General features: G+C 40.8%; 1 protein-coding gene across 1 annotated transcript; it reads right to left on the reverse strand.

Moving 5' to 3' along the window:
• Positions 1-1099: 1099 nt before the first annotated feature.
• LOC308264285 (small ribosomal subunit protein eS10-like) lies at positions 1100-1597 on the reverse strand (the record flags this gene model as incomplete). Its single annotated transcript, XM_080697446.1, has 1 exon — positions 1100-1597. The coding sequence occupies one exon, from the start codon at positions 1595-1597 to the stop codon at positions 1100-1102; it is 498 nt and encodes a 165-aa protein (XP_080553572.1).
• Between the last annotated feature and the right edge of the window lie 13549 nt (positions 1598-15146).

A 15146-nucleotide genomic window follows, 5' to 3' on the forward strand; every position in this document is an offset into this window, starting at 1 on the left:
GCAGGCAACTTAGCATTTCACTTACTCCTAAATACCGGAGGAGGCATCTAATAAGACGCCATGACCATATATATATGTATATATATATATGTGTGTGTGTGTGTGTGTGTGTGTGTGTGTGTGTGTATGTGTATATATATACACACACACATATATATATACACATATATATATATACTAAGCACACCTAACCACAGTGCTATCATTACTTTCAAGAAATGTACCATTGACACAATACTCTTGTCTAATTTGTAACGCGTACCCAAATTTCCTCAATTGTTTTAAAGCTGTTATACCTTTTATGTGTGTGTTTTTTTTACCACCCAGGATTTCCTCAAGGACCGTGTATTTTCTTTAGTCTCCTTTCTTCTTGAACAGTTTCCTCATGTTTTTGTCCTTTGTGCCATTTCTTGAGGACTTCAGGCTCTCCTTTACACCTCTACTTATTTATTTTTTGAAGGATTTGAAAAAGACTTTTCTCTTTCCAGTATTTGTTTTGTTTTATTTTATTGCGGTATTGGGGATGAAACCCAGGGACATTCTACCTCCGAGCGACACCTCCAGCCCTGTTTTTTTTATTCTTTATTTTGAAACAGGGTCTCATTGAGTTGCAAAGGGCCTCACTAAGTAGCTGAGGCTGGCTTCGAACCTGTGCAGTCCTCCTGTCTCAGCCTCCCAAATGCTGGGATTACAAGCGTGCACCACCATGCCAGGCTCTCTTTCTACTATTTTAAAGTGGACAGATTTTCTTACAATAAAGCTGTTTTTAAGAGCATTCAAAAGTTGAGCACAAATATTAAGATTAAATTCAACAATCCAAAGTAATAGAGTAAAAGATACCATGCAGGTGCCTTAGACAGAAAACCCATGGCCTGCGGTAACCCTGACAAAGGGCTGGATGCTCCCACTGTGGAAACAAGAAGTATACAGTGGAGTTCGCAGCTGTACCTTGGTTTCTACTGATCACTCAACAATTCACATAGTTAAGTGGTCTTTATACACAACCTGCATACATTTAGACAGATTTTTTTTTTGTTTTGTTTGTTTTTTTTTTTTTAGAGCTACAAGTTTATTTAGCAAGAAGCAATCCCCGCCGACTTCACTGAGGTGGCTGACCGCGTCCTCGACCAAACCCGCCTCTAAACTGGAATTCAGTGGCTGACCCAGCCCCAGCCTCGGCTTTCTTGTCAGCACCAGGGGGCACAGCGCTCCGTCTGTAGGTGTCTCTGTCGGCTTCTCCTCTCGTGAGTCTTGCAGGTCGCTCTCCTTCCAGGCCTTTGGGCCGAGGCCTGCCAGTCTCTGGCCGGCTGCGACGCAGGGTGGCAGGCACGATCTCAGGAGGCAAGTGGAGGTAATCACGAAGATACTGGATGCCCTCGTTGGTGAGGTACCAGTAGAAATGTCTCCAGGCAAACTGTTCCTTCACGTAGCCACAAGACTTGAGAGACTGCATGGCCTTCATGACGTGAAGGTTGGGCACGTTCTTGTCTGCCAGCTCCGGGTGCTTGGGCATGTGGACATCCTTCTTGGCTACCATCACTCCTTCCTTAAAAAGGAGTTCATAGATGGCGATCCTGTTCTTCTTGGGCATTAACATGGCGGAGGCTTCAGGGTCCGAGGCCGAGGCTGGAAAGGAAGGGGCATGCGCGGCGCCAAGACAGATTTTTGTGTGTGTGTGTGTGTGTGTGTGTGTGTGTGTGTGTGTGTGTGGTACTGGGGATGGAACCCAGGGGCATTCTACCTCCAAGCTACACCCCCCCCCCAGCCCTATTTTTTATTCTTTATTTTGAAACAAAGTCTCATTGAATTGCAAAGAGCCTCACTAAGTAGCTGAGGCTGTGCACAAACTGTGATCCTCCTGTCTCAGCCTCGCGAATGCTGAGATTATAAGCATTTGTCACCATGCCTGGCTTAAATTATAGGGTCACAATATTCCTTTTGGACAAATCCCTTAATGTAGTGATTTTACTATCAGTATTATTTGGTCTTTTGAAATATAAAATACCTTAAGTGTATTAAATTATAATATTTATTTATTTATTTATTTATTTATTTATTTATTGGTATTGGCGATGCAACCTAGGGGCATTCTACCTCTGAGCTACACCCCCAGCCCTATTTTTTATTCTTTATTCTGAAACAGGGTCTCACTGAGTTGCAAAGGACGTCACTAAGTAGCTAAGGCTGGCCTCGAAGTGCAATCCTCTGTCTCAGCCTCCCAAATGCTGGGATTACAAGGGTGCACCACTATGCCTGACTAAGATTATAGATAATTTTAAGTACTACATACATGCTGGGCGTGGTGGCTCAAGCTTGTAATCCCAGCATTCGGGAGGCTGAGACCTGGAGGATCGCGGTTCGCGGACAGCTTCAGCTACTTAGTGAGGCCCTCTGCAACTCAGTGAGGCCCAGTTTCAAAATAAAGAATAAAAAAATAGGGCAGGGGGTGTAGCTCGAAGGGCGAATGCCCCTGGGTTCCATCCCCAGACCCGAAAAAAAAAAGTACTACATACATGATATGATGACTGTTAAAATTATTTATCCTATTTATATCTAAACATTCAAAGGAACCTCACTACCAAATTCTTACAGTATACTAATCAGTCTGACATGCTTATTAATTGATCCCATAGGTCAGCACGATTTTAGTGTTTATTCTTTCATACTATTAAGTTAGGAATGCAGCATTCACAAAACAAAACAAAACAAAAATGCGAGGATTGTGAGAGCTCCTCTCTGAGTGTCACGCTGCCCCCCCACCATTCCCCATCAAAAGGCGCAGGTGGAGCTTGTCAGACGCCTTCCCCTGTGGATCGCTAAGCCCAAGGCCACGCCGCTACTGATGTGGGATATGGAAGATGTCTTTTGGTGTCACATCAATATATATGTTTTTTGGAACTTTTGTGTGTGTGTGGTGCTGGGAATTGACCCTGGGGCTTTGAGTACCTGAGGCAGCACTCTCCCGCTGAGCCGACCCCAGCCCCTAAGTATGCTTCTCTTGGCATTACTTCCTGTGTGTCATTCTTTTGTTTTGTTTTTTCTACCCCCCCCCCCTATCTCTGTGCTATCCCTCTATTTCTCTAGAAAGCCCCTTTATTCTCTTTCCTCAGAGATAATTGAATGTGCAGTTTTATTTAAAGTGGAAATAATTTTGTTTTTGTGGTGCTGGGGATTGAACCTAGGGGTACTCTAACTTCAAGCTACACCCCCAGCCCTATTTTTTTAAATTTTGAAACAGGGTCTCACTAAGTTGCAGAGGGCCTCACTAACTAGCTGAGGCTGTCCTTCAACTGGGATCCTCCTGTCTCAGCCTCCCAAGTACTGGGATTACAAACATGCATCACCATGCCTGGCTTAAAATGGCATTAAAATTTTAAATATTTAAATAACATTCAAATTGGGCTAATACATGTTAGGTTGAGATTTGGATAGCACATGTGCATCCAAATATATCCTCTGCAGATCTATCTACCTATCTACTTATCTACCATCCATCTATCTACCTATCATCTATTCCTCCATCTATGGATCATCTATCTACCTATCTATGCTGCCAATGAGGAGAAGTCTACCTCTGGAATGTTATCAAAGCTGCCCTTCCTTTGATTTCCATTTTCAGAAGTTACTGTAGCTTAGGACGCAAAGAACTTGGGACAGTATTTAGAATTTGAATGATCCACGTTTTCAACTGCATATGATTTAAGTAGAATTTCTAAGATTCATCCAGGAATCTGAACTGTAGGTTTAGGGGGAGAAAAATACGTTCTAATGCCAATCAATTAATTTACACAGGCATTTTAGAACATATTCTGTGTTTTGTTTCTTTGTTTTCATGTTGGTGGTGATCAAACCAAAGCTCTCACATATGCTAGGGAAGTGCTCTACAGTGAGCTACACTCTCAGCCCCATACTGTTTTTTATTCCTTCCTTCCTTCCTACCTTCCTTCTTTTTCCCTCCCTCCCTCCCTCCCTCTCTCTTCCTTCATTCCTTCTTTTCTTCCTTTTCCCTCCCCCCTCCCTTCTTCCCTCTCTTTCTTTCTTTCTTTCTTTCTTTCCTTCCTTCTTCTTCTTCCTCTCCCTCCTCCTCCTCCTTTTGGTTCTGGGTATTGAACTCAGGGGCATTCTAACTTTGAACTATACCTCCAACCCTATTTTATTTATTTTTTCTTGAAACAGTCCCCCTAATTTGCAGAAGGCCTAAGTAGCTGAGACTGGCTGCAAACCAGAGGTTCTCCTGTCTCAGCCTCCCAAGTACTGGGATTACCGGTGTGTACCACCACACCTGGCTACTACCTATATTTTAATAAAGATATTTTTATTGATTAATTTATTTTTGTGTGTGGTATGGGGAATTGTACTCAGGGCATTCTATCTTTGAGATACACTACCAGCCCTATTTTTTTTCCTTTGTTTTATTTATTTATTTATTTATTTATTTATTTATTTGGTGGTATTGGAGGTAGAACCCAGAGGCTTTCTACCTCCAGGCTATACTCTCAGACTTATTTTATATTTTATTTAGAAACAGGGTCTCACTAAGTTGCTAAGAGCCTCACTAAGTAGCTGAGGCTGGCTTTGAACCTGTGCAATCCTCCTGTCTCAGCCTCCCAAGCACGGGGATTACAAGCGTGCGCCACCATGCCCGGCTTTTCCTTTATTTTAAAACAGAGTCTCCTAAATAGCTGAGGCTGGCTGTGAACCTGTGATCCTCTTTAGCAATCTCCCAAATACTGGGATTACAAGTGTGTATCGCAATGCCTGGCTATAAAGAGATTTTTCTTTTTGGTGGTACTGGGGTTCCTGGAAACCCTTCTCCTTCCGGGCTACACTCCCAGACCTATTTTTTATATTTTTACTTGGAAACAGGGTCTCTTAAGCCAGCAAAGCTGGCTTCAAACCTGCGCGATCCTCCTGTCTCTGCCTCCCAAGTATGGGGATTACAAGCGTGGGCTACCATGCCCTGCTAAAGAGATTTTTTTTAAGAGATTTTTTTTTTTTTTTTTTTTTTTTTTGGGTCTGGGAATGGAACCCAGGGGCATTTGACCTCCGAGCTACACCCCCTGCCCTATTTTTTATTCATTATTTTGAAACCGGGTCTCACTGAGTTGCAGAGGGCCTCACTAAGTAGCTGAGGCTGTCCGCGAACCGCGATCCTCCAGGTCTCAGCCTCCCGAATGCTGGGATTACAAGCATGCGCCACCATGCCCGGCTTAAAGAGATTTTTAATAAAGAGATTTATTGATTTTCTTTTTCTTTTCTGGTACTGCAGATTGAACTCAGGTGCATTCTACTCTGAGCTACAGGGAGTACTAGGATTACAGGCATGCGCCACTGAGCTCAGCTTGCTTTTTACTTTTTTTTTTTCTTTCTTAGGGTGCTGGAGATTGAGCCTGGGAAACTCTACCCCTTAGATATACCTCTAGTCCTTTTTATTTTTTGTTTTGAAACAGGGTCACACTAAATTACTGAGGGTCGTGCTAAGTTGCTGAGCCTGGCTTTGAATCTGTGATCCTTTTTTCTCCAATTCCCCAGTTGATTGCAGGCAGGTACCACCACGCCCAGCTTGCTTTTATTGTTTCAAAGTCTCAAAGTTCTCTTAACACTCAGGCCTCCATAAATTTCTTTCCTTGCTAGTCTTGTCGAGCCTTATTGTGGCCAGCGCTCATTTCCCATTGTGGTTCTATGAATTAATGCTCTATTGGTACTATGATGGCGTGGTGGTGTCCTAGTGTACCTCAATTTTTTTTCCAGTTTTTTCTAATATATGTCTTTGTTCTTTTCTCTCTTTTCTATTAGCTAGTTGAAACAGATACTATGTAGTCTTTATTATGATGACTGGCAGGTAAAGAGAAGCCAGTAGAGTCAGCTTCTTGCTAGGTTTCAAGCAGCATCAAAAAATGCCTTTTCAGACCTGGGCATGTGGTGCACACCTGTGATCCCAGTACTTGGGAGGCTGGAACAGGAATCAGGTTAAAGGACAGCATCCACAAGTAGCAAGACTCTTAGCAACCTAGTAAAACACTTTCAAAACAAACAATAAAAAGGCCTGGGGTATAGCTTGGAGAAAAAATGCCTTTCCCAGAACCCCTCCACCACACACACATACAGGTCACTTTCAGTATTACTTTGTGTAATGGTTTTGATTTAGAATGTCCCACTTTCCTTTATGGAAACAAGGTAGCAATGTTAGAGGCAGAGGGCTTGGTTGCTAAGGAGGTACCTGGGGGCAGCCTTGGGAATCTTACATTGGTTTCCTCTGCTCGCTCTCTTGCTTCCAGCCTCCATGTGGTTGAGGAGCAAAGCTTTATATTCTCTCTCTGCTTCCTGTTGCCATGCCCTGAGATTCTCAGTCCCAGGCCTCACATGGACTGAACCCCAATTCTCCAAAGAAACTATGAACTAATAAATCTTTCTCTAAATTTTGTGGTAGGTATTTGGATTATAGCAGTGAGAATGATGACTAAGACACCTTGTTTGGTATCTAATAGAGGACCATAGATTAAGAATCAGAGATTATATATATTATCCTGTAGAACAGGGGCCTACAATCAAGAATAAGGCCTTGTTCCTTATATTCTATAAAAAGTTTTCAAAAATTTTTTGAAACAAGAAACATTTCTCTGGTTACATAAACTCATCTACTAGGGCAAGTGATGGATGAATATGCAATTTGGGGTATTCAGAAAATAATTCCCAGCTCACACTAGAAAGATGCATCCTGGAAGACTGCATATGGTATACAGATGGCTGTTATCACAAAATCCAACTTTCTAGGCTTCTGTGGGAGCTGCCTTTCCTCTGGTTTCCCACCCTCAGAGTTCCCAGTAACTTAAGATGCAAAAAAATCTGGGAACTTTAACTCAACCCTTTTAAATAGTGGGTTGTCCCTCCATTGTGGGTTAATTAGAATGTCTGTGATTCATATAACCCACCTATAGAAACGGGGTCAAGAGCTTGAGACTTAGCACTCATGTGAAGATATGTGTTCCAAGATCCAAATACCTGCATCCACAGTTTTGACCACAAAAATTGGGACTGGTTTGATGGACCCAGGGAAATGATGGTTCATATAGTTGCTAATTCAGAGACGTTGGGAACAGAGAATTTGCTATTGTGCTTGACCTTTTGTTTTATGAGGCAAAAATTGAAGTAACAAAAGAAAAAGAAGGATCAAACTTATTCATAGTACAGCATGGGGTGGGAGAAGTCTATGGCAAAAACACAAGCAGAGATGTGTTGTTAGATGCAGGCAGGACGACATGAGGTCACTGTGGTCTAATTTTAGAATACTTTCGTCACCTTGAAAAGAAATTTAGGACCTATTAGCAGTCACTCCCCATTCCTCACACTTCCTCCTCTCTGTTCAGCCTAGTCCTTGGCACCAACTCTCTCTATAGGTCTATTATGAACATGTCTTATAAATGATTTCTTTTTTTTATGGTGCCATAAAAATTGAGGTCAGACCTTGTGTATTCTAAGCATATGCTCTACTGCTTAGCTCTACTCCTATCATATAAACAGAATCACTCAACATCTGGTTATTTCTGCCTTATTTCACTTAGCATATATTTTCAAGTTTCATCCAGGTTGTAGCATGTACTAGAATTTCAATACTTTTTATTACCAAGTGTTCTATCATAAGGAAATGTCATATGTTATTTATCCATTTATTAAATGGTGAATATTTGGTTTGCCCCCAGTTATTCAATAATTATGAATAAAGCTGCTATAAATATTTGTGCACAAATATTTGTGTGGATGTGTTTTCATTTCTTTTTTTTAAATTATTGCGGTACTGGGGATGGAACCCAGGGGCATTCTACCTCTGAGCTACACTCCCAGCCCTATTTTTTAGTCTTTATTTTGAAATAGTGTCTCACTGAGTTGCAAAGGCCCTCATTAAGTAGCTGAGGCTGGCAGTGAACCATGATCCTCCAGTCTCAACCTCCTGAATGTTGGGATTACAGGAGTGCACCACCACCTCTGTCTGTGTTTTCATTTCTTGTGGGTATGTAGTTAGGGATGGAATTGCTGGGTCATATGAAGACTCTGTAACATTAAACAATCAATTGCCAAATGATTTTCCAAGTAGCCGTATCATTTTAGATTCTAACCAATGATTTGTGAATGTTATGATTCCCCCCTCCCCACAATCTTCATTTTCTTCCTTCCTTCCTTCCTTCCTTCCTTTTTTCCTTCCAACTTTCCTTCCTTCTTTCCTCTGGCTTCTTCTACCTCCCTCCTTCTTTCTCTCTCTCTGTTTCTTTCTAAGACAGGATCTCATTGGGTATGGTGGAGCATGCCTGTAATCTCAGTACATGGGAGTCTGTGATAAGGGGGTCACAGGTTCAAGGCCAGCTTCAGCAATTTAGGTAGACCTTGTTTCTAAGCAAAAAATAAAATAGGGCTGGGAGTGTATCTCAGCAGTAGAATGCCCCTAGGTTCAATCCCTAGTACCACAAAAACAAACAAACAAACACACACACACAAATAAACAAAACACCTAAACTGACGTTTCACTGAGTAACAGAATAACATATTCTATCAAGAACACACACAAACTTAATTAAAAAAACCCTTATTGGTATTTTTATTTTTTTAATGGAAGAACAAAATATTAATTTGATAAAGTCTAATTTATCACAGTCACACTTGTGCTTTTGGTGTGGCAGATCAAAAACTCTTTGCCTACTGAGAAGTCATGAATATCTTCTCCTAGGAATTTTTCTAAGAGTTGTTGCTTTAGCCCTTATATTTACAGCTATAATTTTGAGTTAATCTTTATATATGGTATGAAGTATTAGTCCAAATTGATTCTTTTTTTGAATATGCAGTTGTCCCAACAGTATTTGTTAAAGACTATTCTTTCTTTTTTACATTCTTTGACACCCTTGATGAAAAGCAATCAAGCAAACGAGTGTGGTGGCACACGCTTATAATCCCAGCATTCGGGAGGCTGAGACCGGAGGATTGTGGTTCGCGGACAGCCTCAGCTACTTAGTGAGCCCCTTTGCAACTCAGTGAGACCTGGTTTCAAAATAAAGAATAAAAAATAGGGCAGGGGGTGTAGCTTGGAGGTCAAATGCCCCTGGGTTCCATCCCCAGGCTCGTAAAAAAAAGCAATCAAACTTCTATGTGAGAGTTTAGCTCTATAATCTCTATGCTATCCCATCAATTTCTATGTCTAGTCTTATGTCAGGTCCACATTGTCTTATTACTGAAGCTTCATAATTTTTTTGTGTGTGTCTCCTGGGGACTGAGCCTGAGGCCCCACACATGCTAAGTACATACTCTACCACGGAGCTGCATCCTTGGCCCCTTTGCTGACAAGTTTGGAAAGTAAGAAGTGTAAGTCCTCCAATATTGTTTCTCTTTTCCCAGATTATGTTTTTTAAAGTTCTAGATATTTTGCATTTTCATAAAAATTTTAGGATGATTTTGTCAATTTTTGTAAATGATCTGGATGATATTTTAATAGATACTTTGCTGAATATGGCTCCATTTGAGGAGTAGTGACATTTTGCCATATTAAATGCTCTGATTTATGAATATGGGATGTTTTGATTTTTTTTGTGATACTGGGGATGGAACCCTTCTACCTCTGGGCTACACTCCCAGACCCATTTTATATTTTTTATTTGGAAACAGGGTCTCTTAAGCCAGCATAGCTGACTTCAGATCTGTGTGATCCTCCTGTCTCTGCCTCCCAAGCGTGGGGATTACAAGCGTGCGCCACCACGCCCGGCGATGTTTTGATATATAATTTTTATTTTAACAAACTTTTCTTGTACTTCTAGGTTTATTTCTAAGTATTTTATTCTTTTAGATGCTGTTGCAAATGGAATTATATATTTTTTTCTTATTGGTGCATTATAATTATAATTGTTTACTTCTTCCTTTTTAATCAGGATATATTTTCTTTCTTTCTTATTTATTTATTTACTAAATAACTAGAGGTTAGAACCTCTAGTACAGGTTGAATAAATAATTGTCCTACTCATGATCTTTTTTTTGGGGGGAGGACATTCAGTTTTTACCAGTAAGTATGGTAGTTGCCGTTTTTTTTTTTTTTTTTAAATAGATACTTTATTAGGATCAGACAATTCCCTTCTATTTTTAGTTTGTTAAGTATTTTTTTTATCATGAAAGTGTTAGATTTTTGCAAATGCATTTTTTGCTTCTATTGAGTTACTTTGCTGTTGTTGCTGCTGCTGCTGCTGCTGCTGCTGACAATGATGACAATGATGACATTTTGGGGCTGGGGATGAGCTCACCAATGAAAACCATGTGTTGCACCACTGAGGTGTACTCCCAGGCATGGTTTTGGTTTTGATTTTGTTATATTAGATATTACATTAATTGACTTTTCAGATAAAAAACAATCTTGTTTTCTTGGAAGAAATCTCATTTAGTCATAGTGTGAATATATATATATATATATATATATATATATATATATATATATATGTAATTTTTATACTTTAGGTGTGCAATACTATAGATTGAATTCAGTGGTATTGTACCCTCTGAGCTATTCCCCCAGCCCTACTTTTTTAAATTTCAAATCAGGGTCTTGAGCCGGACATGGGGGCATACGTCTGTAATCCTAGAACTTAGGAGGCTGAAACAGGAGGATCACAGGTTTGAGGAAAGCCTCAGCAAGTAGTAAGACTCTCATCAACCTGGCAAGGCTCTGTTTTCAAATTATAAAATGATAAAAAAAATTGGGCTAGGGATATAACTCATAGGTAAAATGCCTCTGAGTTCAAATCCCAGTAACACACACACACACACACACACACACACACACACACACAAACCAAAGGGGGAAAAAAACAAAAGAATAAAAAGAGTCTCACTAAGTTATCACACATTAGTCTTGAACCTTTGATTCTCCTTTCTCTGCCTCCTAAGAAATCATATTACAAGCATACTCCACCACACCCAGTTTCTTTTAATGCTTCTAGTATTAGTTTTCTGGTGTTTCATTGAGAACGTGTGTGTGTGTGTGTGTGTGTGTGTGTGTGTGTGTGTGTGTGTTTGACACTAGGGATTTAACCCAGGGGCATTTTTCTTCTGAGCAACATCTGTAGCCCTATTTTATTTTTATTTTGAAACAGGGTCTTACTAGGTTGATGAAAGATGAAAGTCTTACTACTTGCTTGAGGCTGTCCTTGAACCTGTGATCTTACTGTCTCAGCCTCCCAGGTACTGGGATTATAAATATGTATCACCATGCACCACCATGTCTGGCATTATTTTTCTATATTTGATTTTATTTATTTCTATTTTTTTTGATATAGGAAATTGAACCCAGGGATATCCTACCTCTGAAGTACACCCCTAGCCTTTTTTTATTTTTTATTTTTAAACCTCACTAAGTTGCTACATCTCATTTTTTTATTGCTTCTTTCTTTAGGAATTAGCTTGCTTTTCTTTTTCTAGTTTCTTTCTTCTTTTTTTTTTTTTTGTGGTACTACAGATGAAACCTAGAGGCATTCTACCTCCTAGATACACCCACAGCCCTATTTTTTATTCTTTATTTTGAAACTGAGTTTCACTGAGTTGCAAAGGACCTCACTAAGTAACTGAGGCTGGCAACGAACCCGTGATCTTCCTGTCTCAGTCTCCCAAATGCTGGGATTACAAACATGTGCCATAACACTGGGCCTTTTCTCTAGTTTCTTAAAGTGGAAGTTTAGGTTAATAACTTGAGATCTTTCTCCTCTTTAATATAGTTGCTTAGAGCTGCAAATTTCTCTACACACTCCGAGTCACATTCTATGAAGGTAAAATTTTCAAGTAAGTTATCACTGAGGGCAACTGAAACTTATTCTAACTACGAGAGTCTTGTAGATTTTGTGAAACACAATACTTAGAATTTATCCCATTACCTCTCATTATCACTAGTTGAGGATTAATCTTGGGAGATATTCATTACCCAGTACTTTTTTTTTTTTTGTGTGTGTGTGTGGTTCTGGAGATTGAACGCAGGGGCATTCTACCTCTGACCTTCACTCCCAGCCCTATTCTTGTATTCTTTATTTTGAAACAGGTTCTTACTAAGTTGCAAAGGGCTTCACTAGCTGAGGCTGTCTGTGAACTACGATCCTCCTGTCTCAGCCTCCCAAATGCTGGAATTACAGGCGTGTGCCACCACACCTGGCATCATTACCCAGTACTTCTGGTCTTCTCCACAATCTGGCATCCAGAAAGAGAGACCTTGAGCAAAAAATTGCTGTGTTGGCAAGTCAGGCCTCTAAGCACAGCCGTCGAGAGTGAAGAGGTCCTCTGTGCAAGAACTGGGAGCTTCTGCTACAGCTACCAAATGTGACATTTTTCTTGTGGCCAGAGTCAAGGCATCATGCTTTTTTTTTTTTTTTTATCTTAGAGAGTTTGAGGACATGCCCCCAAATGTGTCAGACCCTAAAACTCTTCAAAATATGTGACAGGTCCTGAGTCTCTGTAGTTTTTTTTTTTATCTCTGACTCACTTGAATCAATGGTTGTACGAAGGCAGTACAACTACTTCCTGCTTCCTGCTCATTAGTCATCAGAGCATTAGGCCAGCACAGTGTTCTGTACAATACCAAGATGATTCACTTCCCTTTGGACTAGGTTTAGATAGAGAACAGGAGAAATGACATAGCCCAGGGACAAGACAGTAAATGTTTACTGCTGTCCTTTCCATACAAATGTGAGTTGCTTTGATTCTCAGTATTGATGGGGATTAGAAAGAATCTGCTCACCAGATACAAAGCTACACACCAAATGTCACCACTTGATCAAGTGACATTGATCAATTCTAGTAAGCATGTCACATCTGATCAGTGTACAGTGGTGGGCCTCATTTGGCAAATTCATGAGAATCAACCAATCATCTATTAATGAGGCTAACTAGACAGCAATTTCATGAAGGCCACAACACCTGGGCCTTTCCTGTCTTGACTATAGCATGAGCTTGTATTGCTTCTGATTTATTAGCTTAGCTGGGTAGGGGTAGTTCAAAACCTTCATCACCATCATCATCATCATTATTATTATTAATTATTATTATTATTATTTGTGGTACTGAGGATGGAACCCAGAAGCCTTCTACCTCTGGGCTACACTCCCAGACCCATTTTATATTTTTTGTTTGGAAACAGGGTCTCTTAAGCCAGGGTAGTTGGCTTCGAACCTGCGCGATCCTCCTATCTCAGCCTCACAAGCGCAGGGATTACAAGCGTGCACCACCACGCCCAGCTTAAAACCTTATTTTTGTCTTTTCATAGACTAATGGTTCTTCTTGCACAATTGAGGAAATTATGTGAGTGTTTGCTGCTAAGTATATCCACCTGTGGAGAGCAGTCTGTGTCCTGTTGAGTTAATCCATGATGAATAGAACAGCAATTTTTAGGCTATGCCTAGTTCTGAGTTACTCCATGTTATAAAGCAATAACTTGCGATGAGTTGCTCCATTTTGAGTACAAGTACCGAGGTAGAATGACTCTTTACCTTGTTTGTACAACTCAACAACCATCATCTGCCCAGCACAAGTACAAAATAAGATAATTGTGCTAATAAATAATGACCACCTGCAAATTTATTAGATTAAACCAGAAGCACATGGATTCTTGGGTATATCAGCCCCATATCAGGAAAACAAGGCCCATGAGCTTATCAAACACATCAGACTACCAAATTAAGTAACGCTTTCACTGAGACCCCTGTAAGGAGATGTACCCAAGACTGGTTACAGAGGTACGCTGACCCTGTTCACCTGGTCACTCCTCAAGAGCTTTGCCCAGGAAAAGTGCCACAGCAGTGAACCTCTGATTCTTTATCACCGGCCTCAGCTTAGCATGGTTTCTCCTGCCTGTGAGGATGATGCAAGGTCTACTCCAAGCTGACAGCTCTGCACACTGAACAGGCTCTCATCTGACTGCCTTCAGTGACTTTTTTTGGTACCAGCCATTCAACCCATGGGCATTCTACCTCTGAGCTACAATGAGAAAAATAGATTCCATTGAATTAAAAAAATGTTTATTAAATGATTGAATTTATAGATATTATATTTCTGAGCTATATTCCCAGGCCTATTTAATTTTTTATTTGGAAACAGAGTCTCACTAAATTGTGGAGGGCCTCACTAGGTTGCTGGGGTGGTCTAGGTTCTCACTGAGTGGTTGAGGCTGGTCTCAAACCTCCTGTCTCAGCCTCCCAAGTATTGGGATTACAGGCATATTCTACCATACTCATCTGACTATGGCTGGCCATGAACCTTCAATCTTCCTGTCTCAGTCCCCCAAGTACTGGGATTACAAGCGTGTGCCACCATGCCTGGCCATCCCAAGTCTTTTATTTTATTTTATTATTTTATTTTGTGGTACTAGGGATTGAATTCAGGGACATTCTACCACTGAGCCAGACCCCAGCCCTATTTTGTTTTTGTTTTTTATTTTGAAACAGGGTCTTGCTAGATTGATGAGAGCCTTACTGTTTACTGAGCTTGTCCTCGAACCTGCAATCCTCATCTCAGCCTCCCAAATACTAGGATTATAGGCATGTGCCACAAAACCCAGCACCTCTAGCCCTTTAACATTTTTTAAAAATTGTTTGAAAGAGGGTTTTGCTAGGCGCCTGAGAGTCTTGCTAAATTCCTGAGGTTGGTCTTGAGTTTGCAATCCTCCTGTCTCAGTCTCTCAAGTACTGGGATTACAGGTGGGCACCACCATGCCTGCCTGGCCCAGATGAGCATATTAATAAGTAAGTGGGCCGGGCGTGGTGGTGCACGCTTGTAATCCCAGCATTCGGGAGGCTGAGACCTGGAGGATCGCGGTTCGCGGACAGCCTCAGCTTCTTAGTGAGGCCCTCTGCAACTCAGTGAGACCCGGTTTCAAAATAAAGAATAAAAAACAGGGCAGGGGGTGTAGCTCGGAGGTCAAATGCCCCTGGGTTCCATCCCCAGACCCGCAAAAAAAAAAAAAAAAAAAGTAAGTGGTACAGCATGCTAGGTATTGTAATAATCTTGCTTATCACCAGATATTGCATTATTGGTATCATCTGAAAGGAGACAATCCCAGAGGAAGATCTTGTTTTCAGGGTTTACGTACAGTACCATACCTGGAACCGCCTTTCTTTCTTTCTTTCTTTCTTTCTTTCTTT

Source organism: Muscardinus avellanarius (assembly GCF_963383645.1).
Source record: "Muscardinus avellanarius genome assembly, chromosome: 6".
In the NCBI taxonomy this organism is placed as follows: Eukaryota; Metazoa; Chordata; class Mammalia; order Rodentia; family Gliridae; genus Muscardinus; species Muscardinus avellanarius.